The sequence below is a fragment of the Gymnogyps californianus genome, chromosome 10 (genome assembly GCF_018139145.2).
Source record: "Gymnogyps californianus isolate 813 chromosome 10, ASM1813914v2, whole genome shotgun sequence".
Classification (NCBI taxonomy): Eukaryota; Metazoa; Chordata; class Aves; order Accipitriformes; family Cathartidae; genus Gymnogyps; species Gymnogyps californianus.
This window is the reverse complement of record NC_059480.1, coordinates 20,554,397-20,582,112: the sequence shown is the minus strand read 5'-3', so window position 1 is coordinate 20,582,112 and position 27,716 is coordinate 20,554,397. Positions and strand designations below refer to the sequence as shown.

At 37.6% G+C, this 27,716-nt stretch overlaps 1 protein-coding gene across 1 annotated transcript; it reads right to left on the bottom strand.

Moving 5' to 3' along the window:
• CCDC39 (coiled-coil domain containing 39) lies at nt 1–23,235 on the bottom strand. The gene is made up of 20 exons (XM_050902442.1): nt 23,125–23,235; nt 22,365–22,484; nt 21,076–21,222; nt 19,849–20,007; nt 18,828–18,920; nt 18,614–18,742; nt 16,785–16,976; nt 15,023–15,126; nt 14,554–14,686; nt 11,072–11,266; nt 10,193–10,357; nt 8,735–8,872; nt 7,154–7,362; nt 5,757–5,880; nt 4,334–4,493; nt 3,056–3,162; nt 1,611–1,751; nt 1,236–1,415; nt 909–997; nt 1–298 (listed from the first exon to the last, which is right to left on the bottom strand). Exons 1-20 carry the CDS (start codon nt 23,233–23,235, stop codon nt 136–138), a joined length of 2,859 nt encoding a protein of 952 aa, XP_050758399.1. The 3' UTR covers nt 1–135.
• Between the last annotated feature and the right edge of the window lie 4,481 nt (nt 23,236–27,716).

Below are 27,716 nucleotides of genomic sequence, written 5' to 3'. Positions count from 1 at the left end.
TAATTTATTGCATACTGTAGAAGAAAGTTAAAACATTTCTGATAGAAATTAATGCTAAGACTGCCAATATACCTTGATAAATAAGTTACAGATTAATCAGTTAAGAAGCCTTTACTATGGCCTTCGTAAGATTACTTAAGACTTTTTTTTGCATTTAGAAATATTGGAGGTGCTAGCTCTGCTGGATGGCTGTGAACCAATAGCATCTGCTTCTGCAGGAGTGTTGATAGGCAAGCTCAGATCTATGACTTTGAGTGATGAAGTTTGACTAGAGCCTGAACTTGTGCTTCTGGAGGATCTGAAAGACAAAAATTTACTCATCAGTATACAGAAATCCCTGTAGCTAAAATAGAACTTCTAATGGTGGCTGATAATAAAGCTACCTAGCAGCAGTATTTATTCTAGGTAAGGTCCCCTACAAAGATCTTTGTAGGCATTGCCACTGATTGCTCAAGTAACCTGTGGGAATGTTAGATCATAACTGATTCAGGATGTTACATGCACTATTAGTTGAACATACGTTGAACAGGGGAAAAAGGTATCAGTAAAAGTATCCATGTCTGCCTGCCCTGTTAGGAAAGGGAGCTCACACTACCAAGTGCAAAATGTGGCTGGAGCTCAAACTTGTGCTTTTATAATGTGAAACCACTTTTTAATTAGAGCACAGTTAGCAAAAGTAAATGTAATTGTTCTGTAATTACTGTTTTATTTGAAACTGTGGTAGATGCTGAAGTAAACTTAATTGTGTGCTAGAAAATCTAGTACAGGTGGGACAGTATAAGGAGAAAGTTCTTACAGAGTGTTCAGGAAGTAGAGACAAGATTGAGAAGACCTTCACGAGTGAGGAATTTTTGCTGGCTTAAACTTTAAAAAAAAACAAACCCAAAAAAACCATTGCTAGCACTTACCTGGTAGAAGCTAGTGAGCTTTGTGTGGATGGTGATCGAGAACTTTGACTACGACCAGCAGAAGCAAGTGTAGGAAGCTCTAAATTGGACTAGAAAATTTGGAAAGAAAAAAAAAGTTGACCTAATGGTTTTATAATAGGACTGGGTATATCAGGAGGGTTTATAATCCTTTGTGTTTGAAGAGATGCTGAAAGCAGATGAACACTTTTTCCTGTTTTAATGTAAGTATAGTTTATTGTTGGATTTAGGAGTTGCCCTTGAAAGACACACATCAGTAGACTAGAGCTATCAATCAAGATTTTGGTGGCAGTGAACTGGAAATCTCACCTGGTGAAAGTACATTTGAAAGGGTGTAGTTAAGTCAGGATTTGCTTCTAGAACGTCAGCTAACAATTTGTCGATGGTTCTGTTGAAGCTTTTCAGTTCACGAAGATCAATGTCTCTTTCTTCCTGTGTTTCTGTCTGAGTTTTCCTCAGAGACTGAATTTCTCTGGATAGCCTGGAACACTTTTAATAACAATTAAGCATTGCTATTACACATTTAACACTATTTAACACCAATTAAGCATTGCTAATTAAAGCACTGCTATTATGAAAATGCATCACTTTTTCAGAAAGCTGCTAAGTTTAAATTCTGTGGTTTTAACCATACTACTGTCTATCACTATAAAGTTAGAAGTTGTCATTAATGAATATACAAACCTGTTTTATAACCCTTTCTAGTTTTGGCTTCTGTTCTTCTATGTCTTTGGTCAGCTGCAAAATAAGAGCTTGTTTTTCCTTCTTTTGCTCTTGGAAGAGGGCCTCCTGCTTCAGTACTGTATCAAAGTTTTTTTCCATGCTCTGCAAATTCATTTGAACAGCAGTTTTAGTTTATAAAGCAGTTCTGATATCCTTTCCCTTTTTGTATTGTTTTGTGGAAGGGTCTGTTATTGCTAGTACTTGTTTCTAAATGTAGTTCAAGCAATTAGTACTAATAACTCAAAACTTCCTGCCTGTCAGACTGTTTAGTGGATAAACACCTGGATAAAGAGACCACCAGATAATTTACATATCTTAAAATTACTTTAAGGGTACTATTAATGAAGTTGTAAGTATGTATTTTCAGATGTGCCTCTGAGCAGTGTCTACAGTTTACTTGACACAGTACCAATTTACCAGCGCAAGCTATTGTAAGAAAAATAACATTGTTTCCTGTGGGAAGAGATGGATACCTTTGACTGGAAGGGTGGCTCTGTTTTTCAAAAAATAAATAAATAAAAAGGCAGGAAGGGGTATGCCTTAACACCTCATTATATCCTAGGACTTACTCCCTGATGAAGATATGTGTCCCTCTAATTTCAGAGATGTTATTTCTTAAGTAAGGTGTATGTCCTGTGGTGGTAGGATAAGCAATAGGAATGTTTGTTGACCTGTAGCCAGTGACTCAGGGCTTAGAATAATCATGTGACGTATAACAGGGTGCCTTTGATTTCTTCTGCCTAAGAAAATTTTAACTAAGATGTCACACATCAGGGTTAAGTGTTGTTCTTTCTTAAGGGCCAAGTGGGCTTTATGGTAACAAGGGGAACCAAGAGTAAGTCCTTGATGTGGAGCCTGAACACAAGCTGTCCTTTACCTGCATTTAGTGCTCAGCCCGTGAAGTTAAGAGTTAGCTAGCTTTATTTAGCTAAATTAATAGTTTAAACTGAAGCACCCTTAATGCTAATAAACCAGAATATGTTATCCTAGAAAAATCCTGGGACCTAGATGCTGGAGGCCACAAGATGCATGGATTTTAATCTCTGCAGTAGTGGACAGGATGATACAATATAGCGGTGTATGCTACACAAAAATACAACTGCTTTCTTGGATGCCAGCACAGAGCATCTGTCAATGTGCATCTGGGATTTTGAAACTTCTAGCTGTATGTGACTAAAAAGCCTGGTTTCATTGTGATTCAAGAAAATTCAAATAAGCACTCAATTTTTGAAAGGAGGTAGAGCATTCTAAAAAGTCATATCCATTCATACAAAGCGTAGGATATAAAAGAGAACGGGCAAAAACTTGTCCCAGAATTTCCTATTCTTTCAATAGGATGGTTTGAATGGATTTAGCTACGTGCTGCAGCCTTGTGTGTTTGACCAGAACTTTTGCTTGTATTATACCTGGAGATTTTCCTGAAGTTCTTTCATCTGTCTTCGTTTGTATCTGTATTTTTCATCAGCAGCCCTTTTCTCCTCCTCTAGTTTCAATTTTTCCTCATATTCCTCACCTGTGATCCCAAACAAGGAGGCAGCATTAGTGCTGGACAAGCAGTGTATACAACTCAATTTTCACTTTAAGTTCCACTTTAAAGTAACTGCATCACAGAGTATTACTCTATTAGTGTTGGGAGTATTACAGAGACCTCAACGTTTAAGGGGTTTTTTTAAATACTCTACTACTAATTCCAAATCACTGTGACAAAGTAACTGGCTTCATCAGAATGATTTAAGAGCTACTGTTTCCAGAGCCAGCAGAGGGCACAAAAGTTAAATAATCAAATATTTCCTAGAATTAAGTTCATGTAATTTCTCATGGTGATGCTTTTTATAAGCTAAACAAAGAAAGTTCCACTGAAGGAGAGCAAGCTTATGAAGTCTAAGTGGCAACGGAAACAACAAATGAAGATATTTTCCAGAATTCTGAGGGATTTCCAATATCCAAAAACTTGTAGTTAGGTAGTCCATATTTTCAACTCTGCTGATGCTACACTAAAATAGTGCAGTTTAAGTTTTACTCTTCCTCATCACTTTCCCAGATGACAGGTTACTACTTTTTTCCCCCCCCTTCCATGTGAAAATTGGAGATAATGATGGTGTAGCTAAGGGATTGGTTTTCATCACTAGAGTACATGTACCTAAGCCGCCTGTATAGTTGCTCCAGGTACAGTTTTGTGCCCAACCTGGCTCAGTCTACCACGAGAAGGCCAGCAGTGGCACAGCTTGTCCTGCTTCTGTAACTTGAATTAGTAGATGTGTGTGGTGCAGTAGTACAGAGAAAGTAGTGCTTTTTGTACTGCGCAGTTTTATCCACTAGACCTATCTACTTCAGTGGGCACTTCCTTCTCCCAGTAATGACTTTTTTCCTCCAGTAATCGTCTTCATGCTTTTCCTCTTCTGACTCTTCCTACTTATGACTATTCACAGAATTTATATAGGCTTAGATTTTCACATAAATCAAAGAATGTAAATATTAGTTAATTATGCCTTACTGCCCTTTCTTCTGTGGTTATTCTGCTGAACTGTTTGCAGTAGCATGTGAATTACACTCCCTTTTGCTACTATCAGTTTAGTCTCTCTCTGTGATTCATTCTTTTGTGCCAAAGAATTTCCCCACTATATACCTGAGTTATACCATCATCCGTAACTCTCACAGCAAATAGCAATTTCTATTTTACGTACTTGTCTCAGTGACTTCCTTGAAAGAGTTTCGGTAATTGCTGTTGCAGCTACTAAGTACGCACAAAGTGTTTTCCAGAGCTACAATTTCTTTTTCAGCTTTGCAGATCTTTGCATCTAAATCATCACCTTCACGCTCAAGTGCTTCCTTTTCCTGTGCAGCCTGAAAATAAAACTGATACTTTAGGTGACTGTACACATACTGAAAATGTTAGGACAATTATGTAGAAAAAAACTCCTGCAATATTTAGGGGTTAAAATCGTAGGTGGATATGGGGCTTATCTGTGTTGTTAGGCTTGAACTGAGATTTGAGTTACTAGGTAACTGGAAGGAGTAGTAGTTTACAGTATTGGAAGTTCTTTGAGGTATTTCATCCATGTGTATTTCATTGTAGGTATCTGCCTCTCCATCTAAGCTCACAAAGTCCTAATTAGCAGTATCCACACTGGGTACAAAGCACTTTCTGTGTTTTGCACTGCTGACATAAACTGCAGCACATGCTTCACATGTTTCCTTTGCCCACAGAATCCAACAGTTGAGATTTGTTATGGTTTTACATAACGTACAGAGTGTTAAAAATCATCCAGTTTGTCTAGGAATTACTCACTTGAAAGTCTTCATTTATCTGACCAGTGAGATTTAAGAAACACAGCCAGCTGGTGAAGGGAAGTATTTTCTGTAGCCCCTCAGAAAATCTGAAACAGTGAAAAATCTCCATAGTTGTAGAGGGTGTACACCCACAGTGACCACAAGGGTTTTACTGAGGGTCTTCTGCTGTGCTGGATCTCACAGCAGCACAGATACCATCATTAAGAAATTTAATGCTTAAGAATGAGAAAAAGATGGACTTCAGAGCCAAGATCGCAGCTAGAAGCATTTTGCTTTAAGAGGAAATCAGAGGATTTGTGGGGACCAAAATAATAGATTCTTGTTCCAGAATCAGGGTATTGCATTATGGATAAAGACTGATTTCCCCCCGTGCAATGAAAAGCTGAAGTATGCATAGATGATTGATAAGTACAAGGGGAAAGTTGACATTCTTCAAGGTTTAAATGCCATATGGTGAAATAAATACCTAAAAATAACCCTGAAGGGTAGAAGAATTTAAGATCATGTGAGACTGTGATAAACTTGTTTCCAGTTCATAGTGGATTACCATGTGGCCAGTACTACTTGTGTCTTTGTGAATTAATGAGCACTGAAGTGAAAATTTTCAAAATTGAGGCTTCACTGACATTAGGACTGACCACAGAGATCCATGTGAAATTGCTGTATCATTTAAATAACCAACAGAGTTAGATAATGTAAAACAATCAGACTGAAAGTAAATAGGAGGCAAGGAGGTTGTCTTAGTTACTTGAATAGAGCCCAGGGAAATCTATAGCTTAAATACTTGAATTATAATGAATTATGTTAATAAAATACCTTAATTACATAGTAGGTATGAGTTTTCTCCTCTTCTCCTTCAGGTGGCATCATGACAACAGTAAGAATTTCATATCTGCATCTCAGTTTATCAATTTTATTTAGGCGATCTTGAAATTCAGCACTGATTTATTTAGGGAAAAAAATACATGGGTTGAGAAAGTGTTTGTCTGGTAGCGTTTTGTAGGCAGTTCTTGCAATAGCAGTTTAAATTACTGGTGTTATTCCAGCAGTCTGCCCATGTACTAGGAGGCAGGCAGGGCAGCAGTTGTTCTGCTACTGGTTTTTGTTGCTTTCTCTGTTCTCCCAGCCACAGTCATCCGTTTTTCTGGTCACCTACAGTTCTCTTGCAATTCTAAACTGAGTCAAATTTATTTTCATATTCCAGATCATTGCATCCTGGGTGGCTGTGCCACAGTCCTCCCCAAAAATTTTTCAAGGTTTGGCATTTAAACCCTACAGCTGCACAAGCTGCCCCCTGCTGTGATATTATCTTAATATTGCTGCTACTAGATGAGCGTAGCAACAGTAGGCAACAACCCCAAATCAAATTACATGGAAGTATCAATTAGCTGTGCAATTATCAAAGGAAAAAAGCCACACAGGCTGCACTCTTGGTAAGCAGTTAAGCTTTAGTCACACTAAATCACTCTAATTTCCTATTGTGTGGGGTGTGGTTAGCAGAGGAGTGAATAAAAAGCCTGCCAGATTTCAGCAGTTCAGCTGCTGAAGCGTTGATTTTTGGCTGGATGTAGATACTGGGATTTCAGAGCTAAAACTGTCCCAGATACTTTGCACTGATTATTACAGAAGGGAAAAGTTATTTCATATATGGTTGCTTTATAAGAGGGTACATACATAATTCAGAAGATTTAATTTTGTTATATAGGACACATAATGGAGAGGTCATTTGTTAAAAAGGCAAAAAAAAAACCCAAACGAAACCAACTTACTGTATCAGTCAAAGAAACTACAGTTTTATCAAGGAGTTGGGATAAAAAGCCTTTTTAAAAAGCAACTTTGCTGTTTTAAATATTTTGTCATACCTTCAGACACACTGATTTCACATTTCCTGATTACTTTGAAAAATGCACATGATATTTACTTTAAAAAGATGTCTGCAACTGAGGTTTCCTCTCAGTACTGTAGAGGATTGTCACTAACAGAATAAACAGTAATCTCTTGTTCACCAAGCTGTTAAAGCTGTAGGCTGGATTTCAGAGAAGGGATCTTTTGCTAGCCTCAACTGTCTCAGTATATAACTTTGAGCAAGACTTATTCCATCCTCAATTTCTCCAATTGGTGAAATTGGGTAAAATACTTCTCTTTTTCAGTAAGTCCCCATGTAAAATATACTCAATAGAAGTTACAAGTTTAATTTCTAGAAGAATATTTACCTTACGCGTTGCCGTTCCTGATCCACAAGTCTTATCTGGGAATCCAGCATTGCCTTATGAATCTTGATTTCCTCAGTTCTTTCTGCTATGGCTTTCTTTAACTCCAATTTTTGTTTTTCCAGTGTTAGAACTTTCTCTGTCTTATTACACAGAGTATCTCGAAGACGGTTCAATTCTAGTTTTAAGAGATTGTCTTCGACCATCATCTCCTAATAAATGCCAAAAAGGTCTCAAAGTAAGAAAGCATCATTTTTAATTAAGATATTTATAACCGTTAATAAGTTAATAATTTTTTATAAAGCATCCATTATTTTATCTTTTATATATACAATTGTAAGACTTATTTTGCTCTGCATTTAAAAATGTTCTCAATGTCTCATTTTCTAACAGTTTACATGGTGAGTGCGATAGGGGTAGATTGTTTCCTGAATGGTTTTATAGAAATTCATCAGACTTTCTAATTCAGACTGAGTTATGGGTTGTTAGACTTTTCCATCTACAACTTTCTTTCAGTTAGCATTACGAATGGTAAGACTAAAAAGGTGGTCTGAAAGAAATTAAGCAGACCTGATGAGAAACTTTCTGAAGCAGTTTATATCTTACTTGAACTATTATAACTGTCTTGGAATATGTTCTAGATTCTGTAGGTCTACAAGTCATTCTTGTTATATGAGCAAATTTATATATACCAAAACTCATGAAAAGCAGCAAGTGGTGAACTTCGTTAGCATGCAAACACTTTGAATCATTTAAAAAAAAAAAATCTTATGGATCCCAAACTCTGCACCATTTCTCCTCTGAGTTCTTTTACGCCATCAGCTTCTTTCTTTTGTTCCCCTGAATTTCATCCCCAAAGAAAAGTTCCAGGTTAGGGAGAGTTTTCATTGAGGAGCAAGTGCACCAGTTCAGTCAATAGCAAAACTCACCCCTGCTACTTAGACCCTGTATTGTTCTACTACCTTAGTGCTTCTTTTAGGAAGGCTAGAACTTATTGCAGGAAGAAATGTGCAGTAATTAGAGGACTGGGAACTGTTTTCTTCTGTTTATCAAAATATGGGGAGAAAGACTTCCATTTTATTTCTAATACCTTAATTTCGAGTGTAGATAGATCCAAACCATCTGCTGGAAAAAGTCCCGCCATTTAGTAACAAAACTGTGCCAAACTTATTAGTTGGCATCACAGATTGAGAATAAAAATTCAGTGCTAGGTAAAGATGTTCTTAAAATAGAAAATGTATTTACTGTTCAAAGGCAATCGTTTCTCAGAAAAAAAACATGGACCAGGTGGATATTGTGGTATAAGTAATGTGTGAGTAAATTGGTAACCCAAAGAAACTCTATGCTGCATACACAGGAGAAGCAACGCTTTGCCTAGTAAGATAATAGTGATGAAAGTGACTTCAAAGTTTGGGAAGGAAAGTGTAAGTCAAGAAACTACAGAGGAGGTTCCTTATGGATATAATGAAGTAGCACTGTGGGAGGCAGACAACAGCCTTCAGATCAAGTAATGAGTTTACATGTTTTAAAAAACAAACAAACAAACGTGTCCTGTATTAGTAAAGTTGCAAAATAATACTGTACCTGCTTAAGGGCCTTAGCTTTTTTAAACTCCTGATCTGATCTCTCATTGAAAAGATTTAGTTCATTTATCTTGATCATCATACCACTTGTTTCTTCTGCTGTCTTATCCATTGCTCTCTTGATGAAATGGACATCACTCTGTTTCCAAATAAGTTATGTTTAATTTATTTCAGTGAATGTAGTTTGCACCAAAAGCTACCAGTTAATTTTAAATGAAATATTTTTAAGTCCTCGAACCAGGAACCATGATCATCTTGTGTCCATACGATGCTCTGCAAACAGCGCCTAGAGCATTGCGGTCCTCATGCAGAGTGCTGTTGCAATATTAATGTCACTGCTTGTTTTATTTGGAGTGTAGTAATTGTTATTTATACAATATAGATCCTTCAGCCAATAAGGCAATTCTAATAGCATCATGTATTTTGGTCTAGATAAAAAAATCGGGCATGTTTGACCATGACTTTGCTATTCGTAGTTCATCTTCATAAAACCATCTGTCTTTGATAATACTCCAGAGTACAAATAAATTCCCGGAGGTGTGTTTCAATGTTTTATTATACTCACTGCTGAAATTTTGCATCTCCTCAAAACTGAAGTGTGGGCACCAGTTGCCCAACATTAAACCTTGTTATTGCATGGATCTCCAGTTAAAGGGCTCTCCTATAAGCAGTTTCTTCCCCTCACTAAATTGATCACATTTTTTCTTAACTATCACTTTGAGAAACCAGTTGTGATGTTTTATTAAAAACCTGACTTTCATCTTTGTATGGTTTCTCTTTGAAAAGAGGTTTCAAAATGTGCTAAAATGTAGCTGATTAATAAACAAATACATTTCTGATAAAAAGAAATTATAAATTGGCTACAGAATAACTGACTGATTCATTTCTACAAGAAAGGTAAGTGCATTTTTTAGGGAATTAATAATGGGCACTGGATAGTGGAAAAACAGAGAACAAGCATGTATATGCAAAATTCTCACATGGGAATAAAGACAGAAAAATAGTATTTCTGAATTACATATCAGGATGGGGTCAACTAACTCAAATACTGTCCCTTCAGTAATGTTACTCTGTACAATTTTAAATGCAAATGTACTTATAATTTTATGAAAAACAGGAAAGCAAGTAGTAGCATCACAGAATAACATTCTCCTGTTTCTACATGGTCCTAACGATAAGTTCAGACATTTGCAAGCAGTCAGTCACATCTTGAAATGAAAGCTAAGCTTGCCTGTCCAACATTTCAATGCTTGTCTTCCTGCCAAGGTGCCTCAGTTGTGCAGTAATGACCTGTTTTTCTGGAAGGTGTAGGGAACGTATGAAGTTTTCCACATGGGTTACACAAAGTTCAGGTACCTTTTAATCTAATACCAAGTTATTAATTAATAAGCCCCAACCTACTTAATTCACTGAGGTTTCTAGATGTTACACAGTCAACCTGATGTTCTGAGAAAGTTACCTGAAGTTTCTTGTGCTGCGCATGTAAAACATCGTATGCATTTTTCTTTTCTTCTAAGGTTTTCTTAAGTTCAGCAACTTTTGCTTCCAAAACTTGTTTTTCATCTGCATTAACCTCTCCTTCTAACCGTGACAGCCGTCTCTGTACTTGCTGAATATAAAAATCCTGTTAAAATAATTTTTAAGAGAATTAATAGTCTGAGATAAGCAATTATAGCCTTCCTATAAAGCTAAAACACTGGATATAAACTTGATCTAAATGTTGGCTTTAGGACAGTCACCCAATTAAGCTATTGTTTCATAATAATTTATGGCTTATAGACCTTATTAGCAAAATATTCTTAGATGACTGATGTGCAGTGATGGTTCAGGAGTAATCTTCTAGAAGAGTAACAAAGCATACTCAGCACAGTCTGCTGTAGGGGGGCTTACAGTGGAGTTGCCATCTTGCTGTTACCAGTGGATGCTGATATAAAAGAGCAAATTTTCAAAGTGGTGCATAGGAAATATGCACAAAATCCAATTAGTAAATAACAGGATTTTGGCATGTACCTCTTGTATTGCTTTAAAAATTTACCCTGAGGTGTCTGTGGTTCAGAGGGATCAAAGAAAAGAACTGATTTGAGAAATTAGTGGGAAAAGCAGCAGATCCAAAAAAATAACAAAATACACAAGCACATAACATAGGTGATACTACAGCAAGTTTCAGTTATTTCAATTTTATCCGTACATCTTGAGACAGAAATAAATGCAGACTTCAAATTATACTGCATGGCATTTCCAAAATGGTAAGATGTTGACAAAGATTACAGAACTCGAGCAATTTACTCTCATTAGACCAAAGAAACAATCATAGTATGAAAGTATGTTAATATTTTACCTGGTTATATATTAATTCTTGTTGTTTTAATGCATCTGCATCAAGTCTGTGCAGTCGACTCTTAAGATTTTTAAGTGATGTTCGGCTTCCCTCAATTTCCGCTAGAACACACTTCTCCTTATCCTTCTGCACCTTTAACTCTTGAGTCTTCTTGAAAAGTAGTTCTTTTAACTGGTTCATTTCTGTTTCTTTTTCCTGGTGACAAAGTAATCATTAAATAGTAAGAAGTAATTAATCACATAAGTAATTTCTGAGGAATTATTTGCCTTTATTAATCATATATAGGAAGATTTAAAAATTTCAATACTATATCCATTAATATGAACACATAATTTCATAGGTCTTCAAAATGGTTGGCAAGAAAAGTGTTTGACTTAAAGAGAAAGTAATTTTTTTTTTTAACTTGGATCCTACCCTACTATTACATGACTCTTTTTTCCCATTATGGGAATGCTACTCTTCTCAGCCTTTCAGAAAAATAAATTCCTGTCATCCTTTCAAAAAAACCCTCCTTATTGCTTCTATTACACGTGAGTATTTGAAGAAATACAATACAAAGCTTTTCAATGGTTTATTAAAACTTGTAACTCTGTGTGTATGCATGTATGTACATATGTGTGCTTATATAAGTTAGATTAATTTTGTTTGAAAAATTAATTACACATTTTAAAATCACTTTCTTATTCTCAGAGGTAAGTTGCCATTAACACCCAGATCAGTGCAGGAAATGAGGTTTAAGGTGGGTCTGTTACAGTAAGACAATGCTGAACATTTCAGGTAACCTGAAATGTACTGAAAACAAAATTGAGATTATTTTCTTTTTATAACCCTAACAAGGAAGACAACTTTATTCTTTCCCACTCTCCTTCCACCTCCCCACCCAAATAACCAAAGACCTTCCAAAGCTCAGGCCGTTCAGCATGCTGGTTTCCTGTGAGGTACATCACTAAAACGAGTGATGCCTTCTGCCTTTGACAATTCTGTTCCGAAAGACTCACTACGTTTAGCACAAGTCTGGTACAGAGTTTGAAGATGTACCTTTAAATTAATATAGCCAAACACCTTCGAATTCACTTTTCTACATTGATTAAAAATGTGCTTAGTCTTGATTTTTATACGTATACATTGTGAAATTTGCTTGTGAACGATCTTGCTGGCTTTAATAACAGTGAAAGATAACGCCTTCTCTAAGAGTTCATAATCACATTCTACCAAACAGATTTTTTTTATAGTTGAACTTGCTATAAGTGCAATTCCAAATCCAAAACTCAGGAAGTAAAAAGCAGGTGTAAGTTTAATATGAAATCGTTACAGCCTGTAGCATTTTACACTGATGTCAGTAGGCTTTGGATCATCCCTGAACAAAGGCATTTAATTTCGGAAGTAAACTGGTTTTATGCACGTGCCCAATTCTCGCTGTATTTCTGAAGATACTGACAATGATGAATTCGTCTACTAAAACTGGATCACGATTTGACCTCCATTTTGTAGTCTTTCTTGCATATCTAAATTCATTTATTTAATAGAAAGTATCTCTCCCTTTAAGTGAGGTTGTTAATGGAGATAAGATATTCAGTAAGCTTCACTGTGCAAAAGTGTTTTGCCACAGATTGAAGAGGGAGAAGTATCACAGAACTAAAGCGCAAAATGGTGACATTTCATCCACATTGTTCCTGTAAATATCTCTTCACAGTAAATTAATAGATGCAGCAAATAGCCATGTGTGTCTAATGGTGATGGAAAGCATGCTTCTGACTAATACATTACAGACATTGTTCAAGAACAGTTCATCCTAGTTAAAATATTACCCTGAAGCTGTGGAGCTGCCAAGCTCAATGTCATCTTAGGTTATCCGCCACAGATGCAAGCAGAGAAACCCTGCTAATGGTTTAGCCACCCTGGTAACAGTCTTAAGGGGAAGCAAATAAGGTTTTCATTTGAATGAAATGTTATATCATTCCAACTTGTTTTCAAATTATCTGAAAAACCAAAACAGTAAGTAAGGCCTGTCATTTAAGAAACTCTCTATAAAGGAAATACATCCCCTCTCTAGTTTCTGTATGTATATTTAAAATGTACAGTTAATGCCTGTGGAGTTAAAAAGTTTGAAAAATAACACTCACTCTATGGCAAGGGATTATTTCACATGCATGCTACAGGAAGCACAAAATAGGAACAAAACCCAAAAAGAATATACAGTGGTATGCACAGATACAGCTTTGTTGTCACTTGTGTGGGAGCACCTGCTGTCACAAATTTAACCCGGTCATTTTACAGTAAAGAAAGCTTCAGCATATCCAATACTCAATTGTCCAGCAAAATGTAAAAAATATTTGTATCAAGTTCAGTCAGAAGCTAAGTAGTAAAATACTTTAAGAGAATTAGTAGCAAAATGACAAAACAGTAGAAACATTTTATGAAATGTGGAAAAGTTCAGATGATTGCATTACAACATTGCATTTATTCAAAAGTCCTTTGCAGTTCATCAGATGATAATGAATTAGGATATTTTTATTCCTATGCCTAATTTGCAACATAAGAAGTGGGGTTTGAATTAAAAAAAGAAGTATTATTGGACATGTTAAAATAGTCACCATATTACAGCTTGTACATGCCACTTCCCAGATCAAAATCTTTATTCATCATGAAAATGAAATCTAAAGTAAGCCAGTAATTATTTAATAGTCCACAACAAGTTAGATGTATCAGAGTATCATGTAGTAGAATTAAAATAATGAAGAGGAGACTAGGCCAGCCAAATCTGATTAAAAGATTTCAAAATCTTTTTTAATCCCAGTTTGCCAAAATCATAGCTCTTTGCAGGTTTTTAAGTTTTGGTGGTGTTTTACTAAAGCCAAGAACTTTTCGGTGGTAATATTACTGAAAAGTCATCCTGGCAAGACTTTCGCTCCTTAACAACCTTATTGATGGGAAACTGATAGAAGTTCAAGGACGCTCGCTCCTCAGCAGCCCATAAAACAGAATGTTTGGAGACATGAACTCCCAAGAGAGCTAAGCAGAAGACAAGATTCTGAAGTTTTTCAGTATTGTTACAAAGCAGAAGCAAAACATTACTATATCTTTATAACAAAATTTGCCATGTTCCAGTAAATAACTTTTATTTCAACCAAGCCAAGAAGTTGTAAGTAGCTTTTAGCTGATGTCAGAGGTAAATGCCCTGTTCAGTACACTGACGCAGTCAGAATACTGGTTTTGTATCTGCTCTGCACAATGACAGTTCCACTATCCTACGTTAATATATGGGGACACCATCTTCTGAATTACTAGGACCACTTATTTTCCTCCAGTTTTCCCAACACAGATACTGACGTATCTACATGCACATTACTTCATCATTTGATGATATAGCTACATGTCATATTAATACTTACATTCTGTTTTAATCCATAAATGTTTATTCTAGATAGAGCTTGCAAATTCAAATGAATCCTCATTTGCAGGAACCATGAAAAACATTTTACCTTGACGTTTTTTTCTTCTTCCTTTAGTATTTCTTCCATCCTCAAAGCTTTGTCTTCTGAACTGAGTGTCTCTTCAGTCACAAGCTTCAGCTTATTGGAAAGACTTGCATTTTTTTCTTTAAGAAAGCTTAATCTAAACAAAATTACATGATTTAACAAGTTAAATGTATGTTGCACATACAACACTGCCAAAACCAAGCAGCATACCTCACTGAGCAGTTGCCTAATAATGCAGGCTAAACTGGAACCTATGATAACCAAGGCCCTAACTGATTTTTAATCCCTTTAAAAAGAAGGATTACCAGGAGTATTTCCTAAATTGCCCAGTGCCAGAAACTATGCAGGACATGAAGTAACCAGAAAGTTGGAGGCTTTAATCATCAACATTATTTAAGGTTCTTTGCTAGCTCAAGGATTTGATTATATTACTAATCCTTACAAATGATATTTTTAAAGGTCTTTTTCTCACCTGGCTTGTTTTTTCTGAATTTCTTTCTTCAGATTGGTTACTTGTGTTCTCAAAGACTCTAGATCAGAAGCAGTTCTGTCCACAGTGGATTTCAAAGTGTCCAGCTAATAAATTACAAAATGGAGCAATCAAGCTCTTATTTACTTTGGTACGTTAGGATATTTAAAATTGTAAGGGATATATTTATTGGAAAGTATTCCGTTTCTTTTTAACAGTGTTTTCCAAATGAGAAGTACTACAAATTCTGAGGTGCTATAAATCGGCACAGCTAGTAAACTCAATAGACTAATTCACATAATCTGAATACTGGGACAAAATACTTATTAAGAATACAGAATGAATTATGAAGGTGCTGTGGGCTGCAATTCTTGCCCAACACCACCTGCATAAGTGGAACCATGGTTTTACAGAGCACACCTGACTTTGATGAGGTTCTTTGTGAACATGGATACCCTTATATATCTAATAAATATTTCTAATTCAAACTTTGTTGGGTACATAAAATCATTTTGATTAAGATAAAGGAACACTGTGTCAAAAATACACAGACATTTAATTTGGTAAAAAAATACATGACAGCATACACTTATTAAACAGGATAGGAATACTTTACAATTAGTAGCTTATTAGTCTTCACAGTATCACCTAACAGTGTAATTGTCTTCCCTTTCACAGATGAAGAAACCAGATCAAGGGTATATAGCAGGTCTCTCTCTGTACCAGAATGAGAAACTGGGAGGTCACAAGTTGTCAGCTGAACTGTAAGTCTGTGTCTTTCCTTGTTTCTCACTTGCATGCCACAGATGTTCTAACACCTAATAATGGCAGACTGTTCTCATTATCACATTATGTAGTATTAATTGTGGAAAACTTCAAGCAAGAATCTCACAGCTGAGATGAAAACCTACCAATTCTGTGAACCCTCAAGTTTGCCTACACCTTGTTTGAGCTACCTACAGTTTAATTAGGATATCAGTTTATGAACCACCTGCTACTGAAAAGCTATCCAAAGTTAAGGCAACAGCAGATGCAGGGTTTTTTTTAAATCACCAAGCTTGCTGAGTAGCCCAGTGTTACCATTTTCTTGTTAAGAGAAAACTTCCTCAGGTAATACAAGTGTATCCCTTCTCAACAGAGCCATGAGACTTGAATTACCTCTTAGAAATACTTCTACAGGCATTTAAGTAATTAAGCAGTGCAGTTCATTCCTAGCTTTAAGTGCAGATTAAATATAAGAGAGTATGGACAGCATCAGGCATGGCTTGTTCACAGGGCAGCCCTATCCTACTGCCACTTGATTAGAAAGCCATGTGAAAATGTTTGGTTTTTTTCCCCAAGAATTTTAACTTGAGTACAAGGGCCATCAACACTCACTTCTGAGAGCACAGGATAGGAATTTTTTGGAATCCAGAAGAGATTTCTCTCTTCTTTATACAATACTGCAGTCTACGTATGCTAAAGGCAGGACACGCCTCCTTCTGAAGCATCTAATAGTGTTACACCATTTAAGAGAAAATTCATCCATTTTATACCAATGCAACAGAGAATAGAAGCTAATCTCTTCACAACTATCAATGAAAGGATTAAGTTGAGGGTTCAGATCCCAATAATCATGAGTAGACTGAGAAGAGCAAACATTTTGCTGAATTATTAAAAGTCTAGTCTAAAACCAGAGAAAAGCAAATGCTATGCCTGTGTTTCCTCCATTTAGTCAAAAGTTATAGTTTCAGTCTGTTTTTCTGAACTATTTGGTCATCCTTACCTCATCCTGCAGCTGAACCCTGTAAGTATCGTGAGTTTGATACTCATTTCGGAGGCTGGTAGCTTCCCGTTCAGCAGAAGAAATTTTCTTTTCATATTCCATATTATTGAGAGTTTCATTTACCAAAAATGAAGTCTTCTCTTGCAACACAATTTCTTTCTTTCTGATCTCCTGTTTTATCTCTGTTATTAGCTATCAGGATAAAAACATTGTAGATTTGCTTGCATTAGTTAAGATGTGTTAGATTAATAAAGGATACAACCAGAAGATAGATTGCTATTAAGACTACTCTTTGCATGAGACAGCCCACTTACCACATCATTCTTAAATTACTTTATCCACTAATACATCACAACACCAAATACTACAATTGTTTTGGATTGGAAACTTCCAAAATATTCCAATAATTTCAAAAAACCATGACACTATAAACTTGTATGAAATAAAAATAATTTTTGATTGATTGAATAGGGAAAAAAAACAAGCTATGTGAACAAAACTTCAGATAGACTTGAAATGAAGGAAATGCAAGAGGAAAATTACCAACAGTAGTGATGCTTACTTTAGCTGACAGATTTATAGCTATTCAGTGAAAACTGTGTATTTTGAAAGGTTAAGTAAAAGATTAGCTACTGGGAAAATTATACTGTAGGTCTAATGTTTAAAAAAAAAAAATCTGTGTACAAAAGCATCAGTAGGACTATTCTATGGACTACTAATGTATGGAAGGTTGGCCAGAGCTGGGGTTTTGTTGTTGTTGGTTTTTTATATCTGTTTGTTGGTTGTTCTTTGCAGGAATCCTCTGACCTGAAATACTATGAAATCCAAAATATTTCAGCTAAATTAGACCATTATATTTTCTGTTTGGTAGTATGTCTTCTGGCTTGTCATTTTCTGTTATTACATTTTTTTAGTGTTCTATCTTAAGCCTGTTTAAACCATGTTTCTGCTCAGGGTATACGTAATACCCATACGGGCAACTTAACAAAGCTGATATTCTTTCAGCAGGAAACTACCATACTAGCAGAGCTAAGGATTTAGGTAGAGCCTTCTTGTACATGCAATTACGCTTTTCCCCCCTTCAAAAAAGCCATTGTTACTTTGGAATCCACATTTATAAATTTTTTCTCTACACTGATCCTTCAGGCTTTTTCTGGTGCATCTGTTCTATTGCCCTGCAGAACTTTCCAAGGAGTTCACACTTCTCCTGACAAAGCCAGGATAAAATATACTTTATTTGTACCTCTTGCCATTGGATTAGAAGAGTGCTGTTGCTTCTCCCCATTTGCAGAACGTACTTAAGGACGAATTTTTAACCTTAATGTGATTATTTATCATAATTCTGACATAAATGTTAGTCAAGCATTTGTTCACAGAGGTAGAAACGCTAATTCCTTCAATTCCAAGTGTTCTATTTTCTTTTTTATATTGCAGCCCAGACACAGAATCCCCTCCTTGCAGTTGACAGTCCTTACTCTCTAAGAAACAACATTTCATCTTGTTGCTTCTTAGATCAAAGAAAATACTGAAACTGGCATGCTTTGCATTTTCCAACAACCTTGAGATTGAAAATTAAACCTTGCATAGTATCAAGCAGAGCAGAGCACCATTACTTACACTGAGAGATACTGCTTTCAAAATAAATTCTGAATACATTTCAGTAATATCTGAACTTTGAAACACCTTAATAAAATAGATGTAAACACAAAGAGAACACTGATCATCTAAAAGACCCAATCATTCTATGGGTGAGTGGTAAAATTCTTATCAATATCATAGACACAAAAGTAGGCTGATGTACTGATATGGATCAGTTACAGCAGTTTTACCAAAGCACAATGATCAATCTGTTGATCTCTTTTTTGCATCTGTTGTATTGCATTCTCCCACTGCCTGATGACTTCTTGCCTTTCTTGATGAACTCTGCGAAAATCTTCAGCTGTCTTGTCAAGCTCTATCTGTTTAAAAGAAAGCACCCCCGTGATTTCTGATGTTAAAAATTTCACATATAACAAGATATCTTCAAGAACCTTAAGCACAAACCTGAGCTGTTATGGTTTCTGTAAGCTCATTATCAAGAGCTCTGCGCTTCTGATTTGCTTGCGTGGTCAACTTTTCTACTTGAAGGATTAATGCCTAAAATGAAAGGAGGTGAAAATATAATGTATTTGAAAACAAATATATAATGTCTTATAAATTCTTAAAGCTCTGCTACAATTAGGGGTGGAATTATTGAGGCATCAATTTTATTGTGTTTTAGAGAACAAAAAACTGAGAATCTAGCCTCCCAAATTTTTGGTCATACAAGAGGCCATAATCTCTTGTCAGCCCTTGGGACCAGACTGCAGCAAGGCCAAAGTAACCCTCCACTGTGTATAAATGTGTATGTGGTGTTCTCAGCATCAGCTGTTTCACTTTACTCTTCCTACTGTGCTGTGTGACTTGCTAATGTAAATTATATCAGTGAGGCTGTTTGTGTAAGCTGAAGTTTTTGGGTTAAGTATTTAATGAATAAAAATCAAATTTCTCCTCCCTGTATTCAAAGGCTCAAAAGAATATTAACCAGGGTTACTTATCTCTAAATTAATAATATACTTGAGAACTAGCCCTTATAAAGTCTGAACTTGTGACTGGAGTGTCTATTTATACCATCTTTCATTATTCCAGACAGCTTTACTGAAGTAGCCGTACTTTGTTCTCAGTAATATGAACAAATTCAGTTCTAATGGGAAAATCTACAGTGCTACTTAATTCAGTGGCACTGTTTTCTAGACTTTATTATCTATTTGTGCACTTTCTCAGAAAAATTAAAACTTAAGTTTTACCCAGATGAACAAAAAAATTAATGTCTTCAATTATGCCTTTTACCTTTTGTAAAACCTGTTCTCTCTGACCTTTAAAATGAACCTCATATGGAATTGTACTGTTGTGCTAAGTGGAAACCAGTTTAAAAGCGCTGTTGTACAAAATCTTGTCTCAGTCTTACCTGACTTGATAACATAACAAGGTCTTAAAATGCTAAAATGGGTCTCTGTTTCTGAAAATTTCTGTCATTTCTACTTACTCCTAGTTTCCCTTCATCTTGTTGTGCATACTTCTGGATTGTGATAGCATCATTATCTTTACGATTCGATTCCTTTATCCAGCTCTCCAGAACTTCCTCATCACAGTTCATCTGTTGCTTTAAGTTTTCCAACTTCTTAGTGGTTTTATTTATAGTATTCTAATAAAATTAGAGATAAATTAAAGGGTTAATATTAAATGCCTAATATTCTTTGAATAGTAATTGAAACAACCAGTTCAAGCTACTGTAACAAGTTCATACACATCTTGTTGTCAACAGAGTTGCTAGTTTTCTTTTTTATTGTGTATTATACTTGAGGAATGCTAACAGATGTCCTGGTCTTAAAGAAGAAATAAGACAGTAAGTTACCACAAACTTAAAATGCAACTAATTTTTAACAAAAAAGTCAATCTCTGGTGAGATATACCTATATGCAGGATATTTATTCCACATAATAAACTGATCTGAGGCATCATAGGGTAATGTTTCTCCCTCACACACTAAGGCCCAGTTCTTAGATCCTTATTCTGCATATCAATTTACAAATGGCCCCACGTGACTGTGAAGAGACTTCCTGACACAAATGTGAGAGAATCTGGATCCAGCTGAATAGCAAGGATATCTGCATCCTGCTACCCATTCTGAGAGACTGGAGATTACAAACAGACTTAGTGAGAAGAAAGAGAGCAAATAAAACAAACAAACAAACAAACATAATTTAAATTATTCATAGAAAGAAAAAGAGACAGTTCCATTAAACAGAAAAACACCTATAATTAGATAGCATTAGATTACTTTTTTTTTTTTTTAACATAAAGCAAATTTTTGATCTTGAAGTCATGCCCCAAGTTTATTTTGTGTGGAGAAGATGATTTGCCACCAACAATTTAATTTTTAAACCATAAAGAAAATACTTGTGAGAATTAACAAGATGGTGATACGGATGTGTGGCTGTGTATCTGGCATTAAGAACATTAAGAACAGAAGTCTTTCAATATCTAGTTAATATTTGCTAAGTCTTGACCAGTCTATGCAAGGAGATCCTCAGTGTCACTCTACTTGCCTACACAGGGAAAAGCATGTCTAGATCATCTATTATAGTTTATAAGTTTTAATTATAATTAGCTATTCTTGACTTATACTATTTTTTCTGTAAGTGCAAGTGAGGACAAGTCAGAAAATCTAATTGCAATACAGGTGTTCTCTTACAAAAATTTTAAACCTTACTTCTTGACTGTTTTTCTTTTCTCTTAAGGAAACTATCTCATCTTCCAGTCGTTTAATCTCACTTCTGAGACGTCCACGTTCTCTCTCTGAAAGGGCTTTAAAGTGGTGTTCAGTTTCAATTTCATTCTCTCTGGCTTTGTAAAGAGACTAGAGAATAATACAGTTCAGCATTTTACAACAAACAAAAGGCATTTATCAACAAAAAACCCTTTTTTACGTACAACCAAATCCCAAGTCAGAGATGGTATGATTTTGTCATGTAAATATAAGAATTTTCAGAGCAACTTTATTGTTTGAATTTTAGTATCTCAAATATATGTATTCTAATATATATATACACACCCATTGTATTGTAGCAGATATCCACAGATCAACCATTTATAGCCTAAAAACTCAATTCAAAGATTTTTCACCCAAGATTCAGAATCTTAATCTTTCAGCATAAAAATCTTAGTCTCTTGGTCACCAGCAGCTTTACATCAGGTTCAGGAGGCACAGCAAAAGAAATAATTTTATTGTTTTGTGCTGAGACAGAACACCACCAGGCTGGCCTATAGCAGTATCTCTATATCTTCTAATCTTTCTGACAAAAGTTATTTAACAGGTTGGTTTTTTTCCCTTGTATAATGAGAAATCTATTACTTACTAGAAGCTTCTCTTAAATAGAGAATAGTACGTGCTGTGTCTTTCTTTATGTGCAGATTAAAACTTGAATCTAGCACAAAAAAAATCTGAAAGTTGTTCAGCTGCAGGGAAGTTGCTTAAGACTTTTTCACCTAGGATATTTTACCTTATATTTTTATAAAAAAATTTATATTTTTTACACTCATTTTGGCCAATTAACTCAGAGTGTAAGCGAAGACTTGCACCTTAACCACCTCACTTCATTTGTCAAGTCCATGATTTAACTCTTCACTAGCATTTCACAACTAACTCTTGACCATTATAAAGATTATAAATTTGTTTTTCCCTTACACTGATGTTTTATTTTCCTTGACCAATTTTTTCTTATCATCTACAACAGTCCCCCTTCATAAAGAATTCTAAAATGCATCGTTCTTGGCTTTCTTCTAGGTACAGTCATTTGATCTTGGATAGTCTTTTTAATGACCATCAAATAATATCACCGAGATATCTAGTTTAACTTTTGTTTCCTGTGGAAGTCCTGGAATAAAGTCCTGACAAATCTCTAACAAAGCTGGCAAAATATATAGGGATACCAGCTGCACAAAGATACTCAGGTTACAAGTCTGCCTGATAAAATGGGTCTGCTAGAGGTAGCGATTTACCTGAGTGAAGCTGAACTCTTGTCTTACGTTTTTCAAATGAGATGTCATTGCTTCTATACGCTCTTCAAAGTCGGTCAACTCATTTTGCAGGTTTACTTTTTCTTTTTGCATCTTCTGCAGCTATTTAAGAGTTAGAATTGTCAAGCAACTATTTTTTTGTTGAGTGCTTATTATCTCCAACTACTTGAAAATACACTCATTGCAATTACTGATCAAAAAACGTAAGAAGCATGCGCTACATTCCTCCGGAGTAGGGAAATGAGAGATTTCAGGAGAAAACCCCGAGCTTCGCTAAGGGAACGTACAGCCTCTCGCCCCACAGGCGCCCCCGCGGCAGCCTACTGCGGAGCGACGGGGATGCTCGGAGCGGGGCGAGGCGCACCGCCGCACCCAGCCGGCAGACGGCACGGGCAGCGCCGCGGCGCGCAGCCTGCAGGTACGCGGTCCCTACGCTTCAAGGCGAGGACCTCGCTCCCCGCTTCCCTCCGCAGCTCCGCGGAACTCGTGCGTTTTTCCTCCCTCTCCACCCGGGTCCCCGCGGGCACGGCAGCCCGGCCGCGGCGGGGAAGGCTCCGTGCCGCCCCGCGCCCGGGGGCGGGCGGGGAGGAGCAGGGCGCCGGCGGCCCTCTCAGAGCTGAGGGCCCGGTCCGATGGCTCCGCGCACCGGGCGGCGGCGGGGGGCAGCCCTCCGGGGGAGCCCTCCAGAGCCGCTGGCGGGAGGCGGATTCCTCTCCCTCCCCGGCCGCTGCCCCGCGCTCACTTCGTCCTCCAGCGCCTTGTTCTCCGCGTTGGCCACGGGGACGGCGTAGCCATCGTCCCAGCGGAGCTCGGCCAGCACTGAGGCGGTGGAGCGGCTGCCGACGCTGTCCATGGCCGTCGGCGGCGGCAGGCAAAGGGGAACCGCGGCAGGGCCGAGCCGGGGCAGGGCCGGGCTCGGCGTCGCCGGGCCCCTTAGCAACGGCGAGCCCCCGGTGACCGACCGAACGGGAAGTCGCCGAGGAGGGAGCGGCCTCCCGCCCCGCCCCGGGGCCGGCCCTTCCCGCCTGGCGGCGGCCGTTGGCGGCCTCTGCCCCGCCGCCTCTCACCCCGGGAACGGCCGCGGCCTGGTGTGACCTGGGAGCACCGAATTTGGAGATTTCTGGTCTAAGTGCCTACGTCAGCTCATAAGCAGGGCTGTTGTTAGCGGCGTTAGCAGAGCTGTCTGGAGACAATGACCTTGCCTGCCATCGCTTGTAGCTGTGCTGAAGTGGAAGGTGTCAGACCCAGTGCCCTCGGCTGACACGCCACTGGCAGCACCTCGGCGTTGCCCCCAGACTCAATAGCCTCCCTGCCAGAGCACCAGCCTGCATCGTGGCTGCATCAAATCTAGGGTCACACCAGGCAGGGTAGCTCACCCGTTGCTGATGACACCTAACAGCACATTTCTAGGAGGGTGCATAGTACATGTTCTGTTTCTGAACAGGCCTCTGGTGTTATCTCCCAATGACCGACAGGTGGGTTTCCTGAGCCAGAGATTGCATTCAGGTGACCGTAAACACTAATGCCATATCCTTCATAAACTTGGCTGTTATCTTTTTGAACCTATCTGTACTTCTGGGTTGCAAATCATCCTGTGCCATTGAGTGCCATCATTCATAGATGGAAAAAGGCATGCCAGTCTTAGCAGGAAGCAGTCTTGCTGCAGAAACCCTCTGTTGGTGACTATTTGCTGTATTGTCTGGCTGAAACGTCTGAGCAGCCAAGTTTCTGCATCAGCACAAGGTCTACTCTCAAAAAGGAGAAAGGAGGCGGCGAGGAAGAAATATCTGCTAAGACTCCAGCATGAAGAAGGATATAGCTTCACACTCTCAGGAAAAGGCATCCTGAAAAGGTTGGATGAATGTTGCCTTCAAAGGGATGATAGGTGAAAAGACATTAAAGGAACTAATCAATGCCTGATTAAAAAGTGCCTGAGCAAGCCAGCAAGCAGCACTGATAAATGGCTGGGAGATGGTTCGAAGAAATGAGGAGTTTGCAGTGAGGTTTATTATAAAACATGGGCTGATGGCATAGTAGCAACACCAACCATAGTAGGAGACATTGATTTAGCTAGATATCTGCATATGTTGTGGAATAATATTTTCACAGAAGAAAAGATTGCTGAAGAACAGTGAAAGTCAGGCCTGATGAGGTTGGACCAAAATGGCAACTTGCAGTATTGTACAGATTATTGCTGGTCTTTGATTGTTGGTCACTTCACTGATCATCCCCCTGAAAAAAGTCTCAAGTTATTCTTAAAAGTATCGGAAGAAAAAAGAGGAACAATGTGAGGAGGCAACCTAGTTTCTTAAAAATAGATGAAGGGTGCAGGGTTCAGTGCCTCAAGCTACCTGTGAAACAAATACAGAGGTTGTGAGGAAGATCTTTTTTGTCTCTGTTGTCTTACATGGCACGGTGGGCTATGGATGGTTCTAAGATGCCCTGAATAATATTTCTGAAGAAGCAAGCTTGGCAGTCCTGGTAAACAGCAGGAAAATGTAGTAGCTTGAGATAGTAATTGGCAGCAAGCAGCCTCCCGTCAGCTTCCTGTTCGCCTTCTGGGATGTATGAAGTTGTGATGGCTGAAGTCCTCTGTTTTGATCTCCTTGCCATACGCTTTTACAGTCTGCAGCTCAGTGATGATGTCCATCTGATTGTGAGAATGCTGTGCAGAGTATGGTTAGTGTCTTCCAGAGGAATGTGGAATGATTTGACCTACATTACCAGTGTGGACAAGACAAAGATGGTCATCTGCAGGAGGATAAAAGAGAGCTGAGATATATGGCCATTAAGAAGAAGGGAAATTTCTATAGGCAGAAAAATCAGGCTTCTTAAAATATATGTATTCTTGATTCTAGTATATGTGGGGGAGATTTCTATAAGATTGACATGTGTAGACAGCTGGCTTTTCAAAATGAATTCTTAGGACCAGCAGCTCTCAGCACTGTATCAGAAATGGGGATAAGCACAAAAGGGATCGGTGCAGAGGTGATGCATCGGTGTGATAACAAGGTGGAAGCTCCAGCTGGTTGGAAGGTGTCAGGTGAAAGGGCTGCCTGCTAAGTACTGTGCTTTTTGACCTGCTGGAGGGTAGCGTGCCAAGAGCTAGGTATTGCGGAGTGCAGTTAGGTCACCTGACTGAATGAAAAGGTTGAATTCCAAAGACACTACAAGCTACTAGAAAGACAGCAGAGACTACAATGGCACGTCACTGTGTACATATTAGGGGCCCCTTCCTTTCCTACCCAAAATGAGAACCTCCTTTTACTTACCGTATGTGAAAAATAAATGTAACTAACTCACCTTGCAGGGATTTTAAATTAACATCTGTAATGCGATGTGGCATTGCAGTGATGAGCACCTGATAATCTTGTGTTATCCAAGCAGAGCTTGTGTGTTCAATAACACGAGACCATACAGTGCCTGAGAAGGAGAAAGCAAATTATTGGATAGCTGTTTGTTATTAGGCGAAGAGTCAGTCCTATCCACTAAGACAGGCATCCAGTGAAAAAATGGTAATTTATAATGATGTACCATAATGCATACATGCAAGGAACCAAATTAAATCAATCTTGATGCAGTTATGATTACAAAAATTCAAAAGTTTAAATAAGTGTTCTGTTCATATGGTTTTGTGAGTACAATATTTATACATAGTGCCTGAAAAGTATAAAGTGTTATACGAGTAAAGAGTATTATTTCACAATTTTCTTGGAAATTCCATGCCCCTTGATTTCTCTTGCCTGATCCTGACTAAACAAATCTCCATGATATGCTTTTGTTTGTATGGCTTTTCCCTTCTTCTGCCTGTGGTAATATATTCTGTAAATGCATGAATGTTTGACAGACATGCTAATCCAGCAGATGGTGCTGCATGTCTGTGTATTTCAGGGGGTTTTTGTTGTGGTTTTTGGTTTTTTGTTTTTTTAACAACAGCAGTTATCGACTCCTCAGTTAAAAGGGAAAATATAATTCCTATTCTTAAATATATATATACACACAGAAGGGTTTTTTCTAAATTATGTGTGTTATTTTTAAAGCTGTTAGAGAAACAAAAGTAATTGTAACATGACAAACTATTTTCCTCTGTTAACATTCCTTTTGGATTGAATTTTCAATTATGCAGACCACTGTGCCCATTTGTTCAAATTACATACATGTAAAACTACTGTTTCTGGCCTTTAAAAGACTTATAGCTGCTCTTGTGCCTGTTAATTAAAAAAAAATCTTTTTTTTGTTTGTTTGTTTATGCCCAAACTCCTTAAATGGTTATCTGTGTGAAAATAAAGATTTCAGTTATGATTTGCTTTCTAACAAGTGATACTTTTGTTATCTACAATACAGGAAAACATTTTTTTCCTGACTGTACATCTAAGCCATCTACTGAAAGAAGACTCATTTAAAGGGTTATTGGATTATTTATAACTAACCCAGGGTAGCCAGTTAGTGTCATTTAATCACTGTTTATAATAAATTTCCCATGTGAACCTTTTGCTCTGTAAGTCGCAGGGCGTTTGATAACGGGATGTAATGGGACACATTGTATCTTTTCTTTCAGATGGGTGCACTAAGACTGCTAACACAACGGAAGAAGCAAAAATGGGAAGAGGGACTGAGAGGACCGCACAAGTGAGTATGAGATCAGAACATGCAGGAAGTCTGAAAGATGGAGAATCTGGCATGATAATGACTTACGTATTGACTAAAACCATGATGTCTTTATTGAAACCTGGATCTCCTGACTTAGAGAGGAGAAACACAGTTGCATAAAAAGGAAAATTGCTCATAATCCAGGTCCGATGTGTTATCAGTTACATGTAGTCTATTGTGACTGTGAATTCTATTCTAACCTGTGAATGATCTAAACTGACACCAATTTTAATACATTGGTCTTAGGAAAAAAAAAAGACAAATTTAAGCCAATATCAAATACCTCTGAAGTTTGAGGAAGTTTAAATTTGTCACCAATAGGTTCTTTTTGGCCCATTCTATACTTTTTGCATAGTTGTGCTGGTAAAGGCTGTGACTTTTGCTGGTACAGTGCTGCGGGCATGGGCTTTTGTGTGGTGGATAGAGGTGCAGAGAAGAAAAAAACATCCTTTTGCTGCAATATTCATTTGAAAAATTACTATAAGCCATACCAACATAGGGTAATTTATTTTACTTGTACAACCTGAGTTTTCACTAAGAGACTGCTAGGGTAGCTGTAACAGCAAATCCCTTTAAGTAGAGACAAAAGCTTATTTTATGTCAGTGGCGAAGGGTCTGTACAGCCCCTTTGAGCATCAGCCAACAGAGGGCACTGCAGCCAGCAGTCTGAATGGTGCCCAGTGG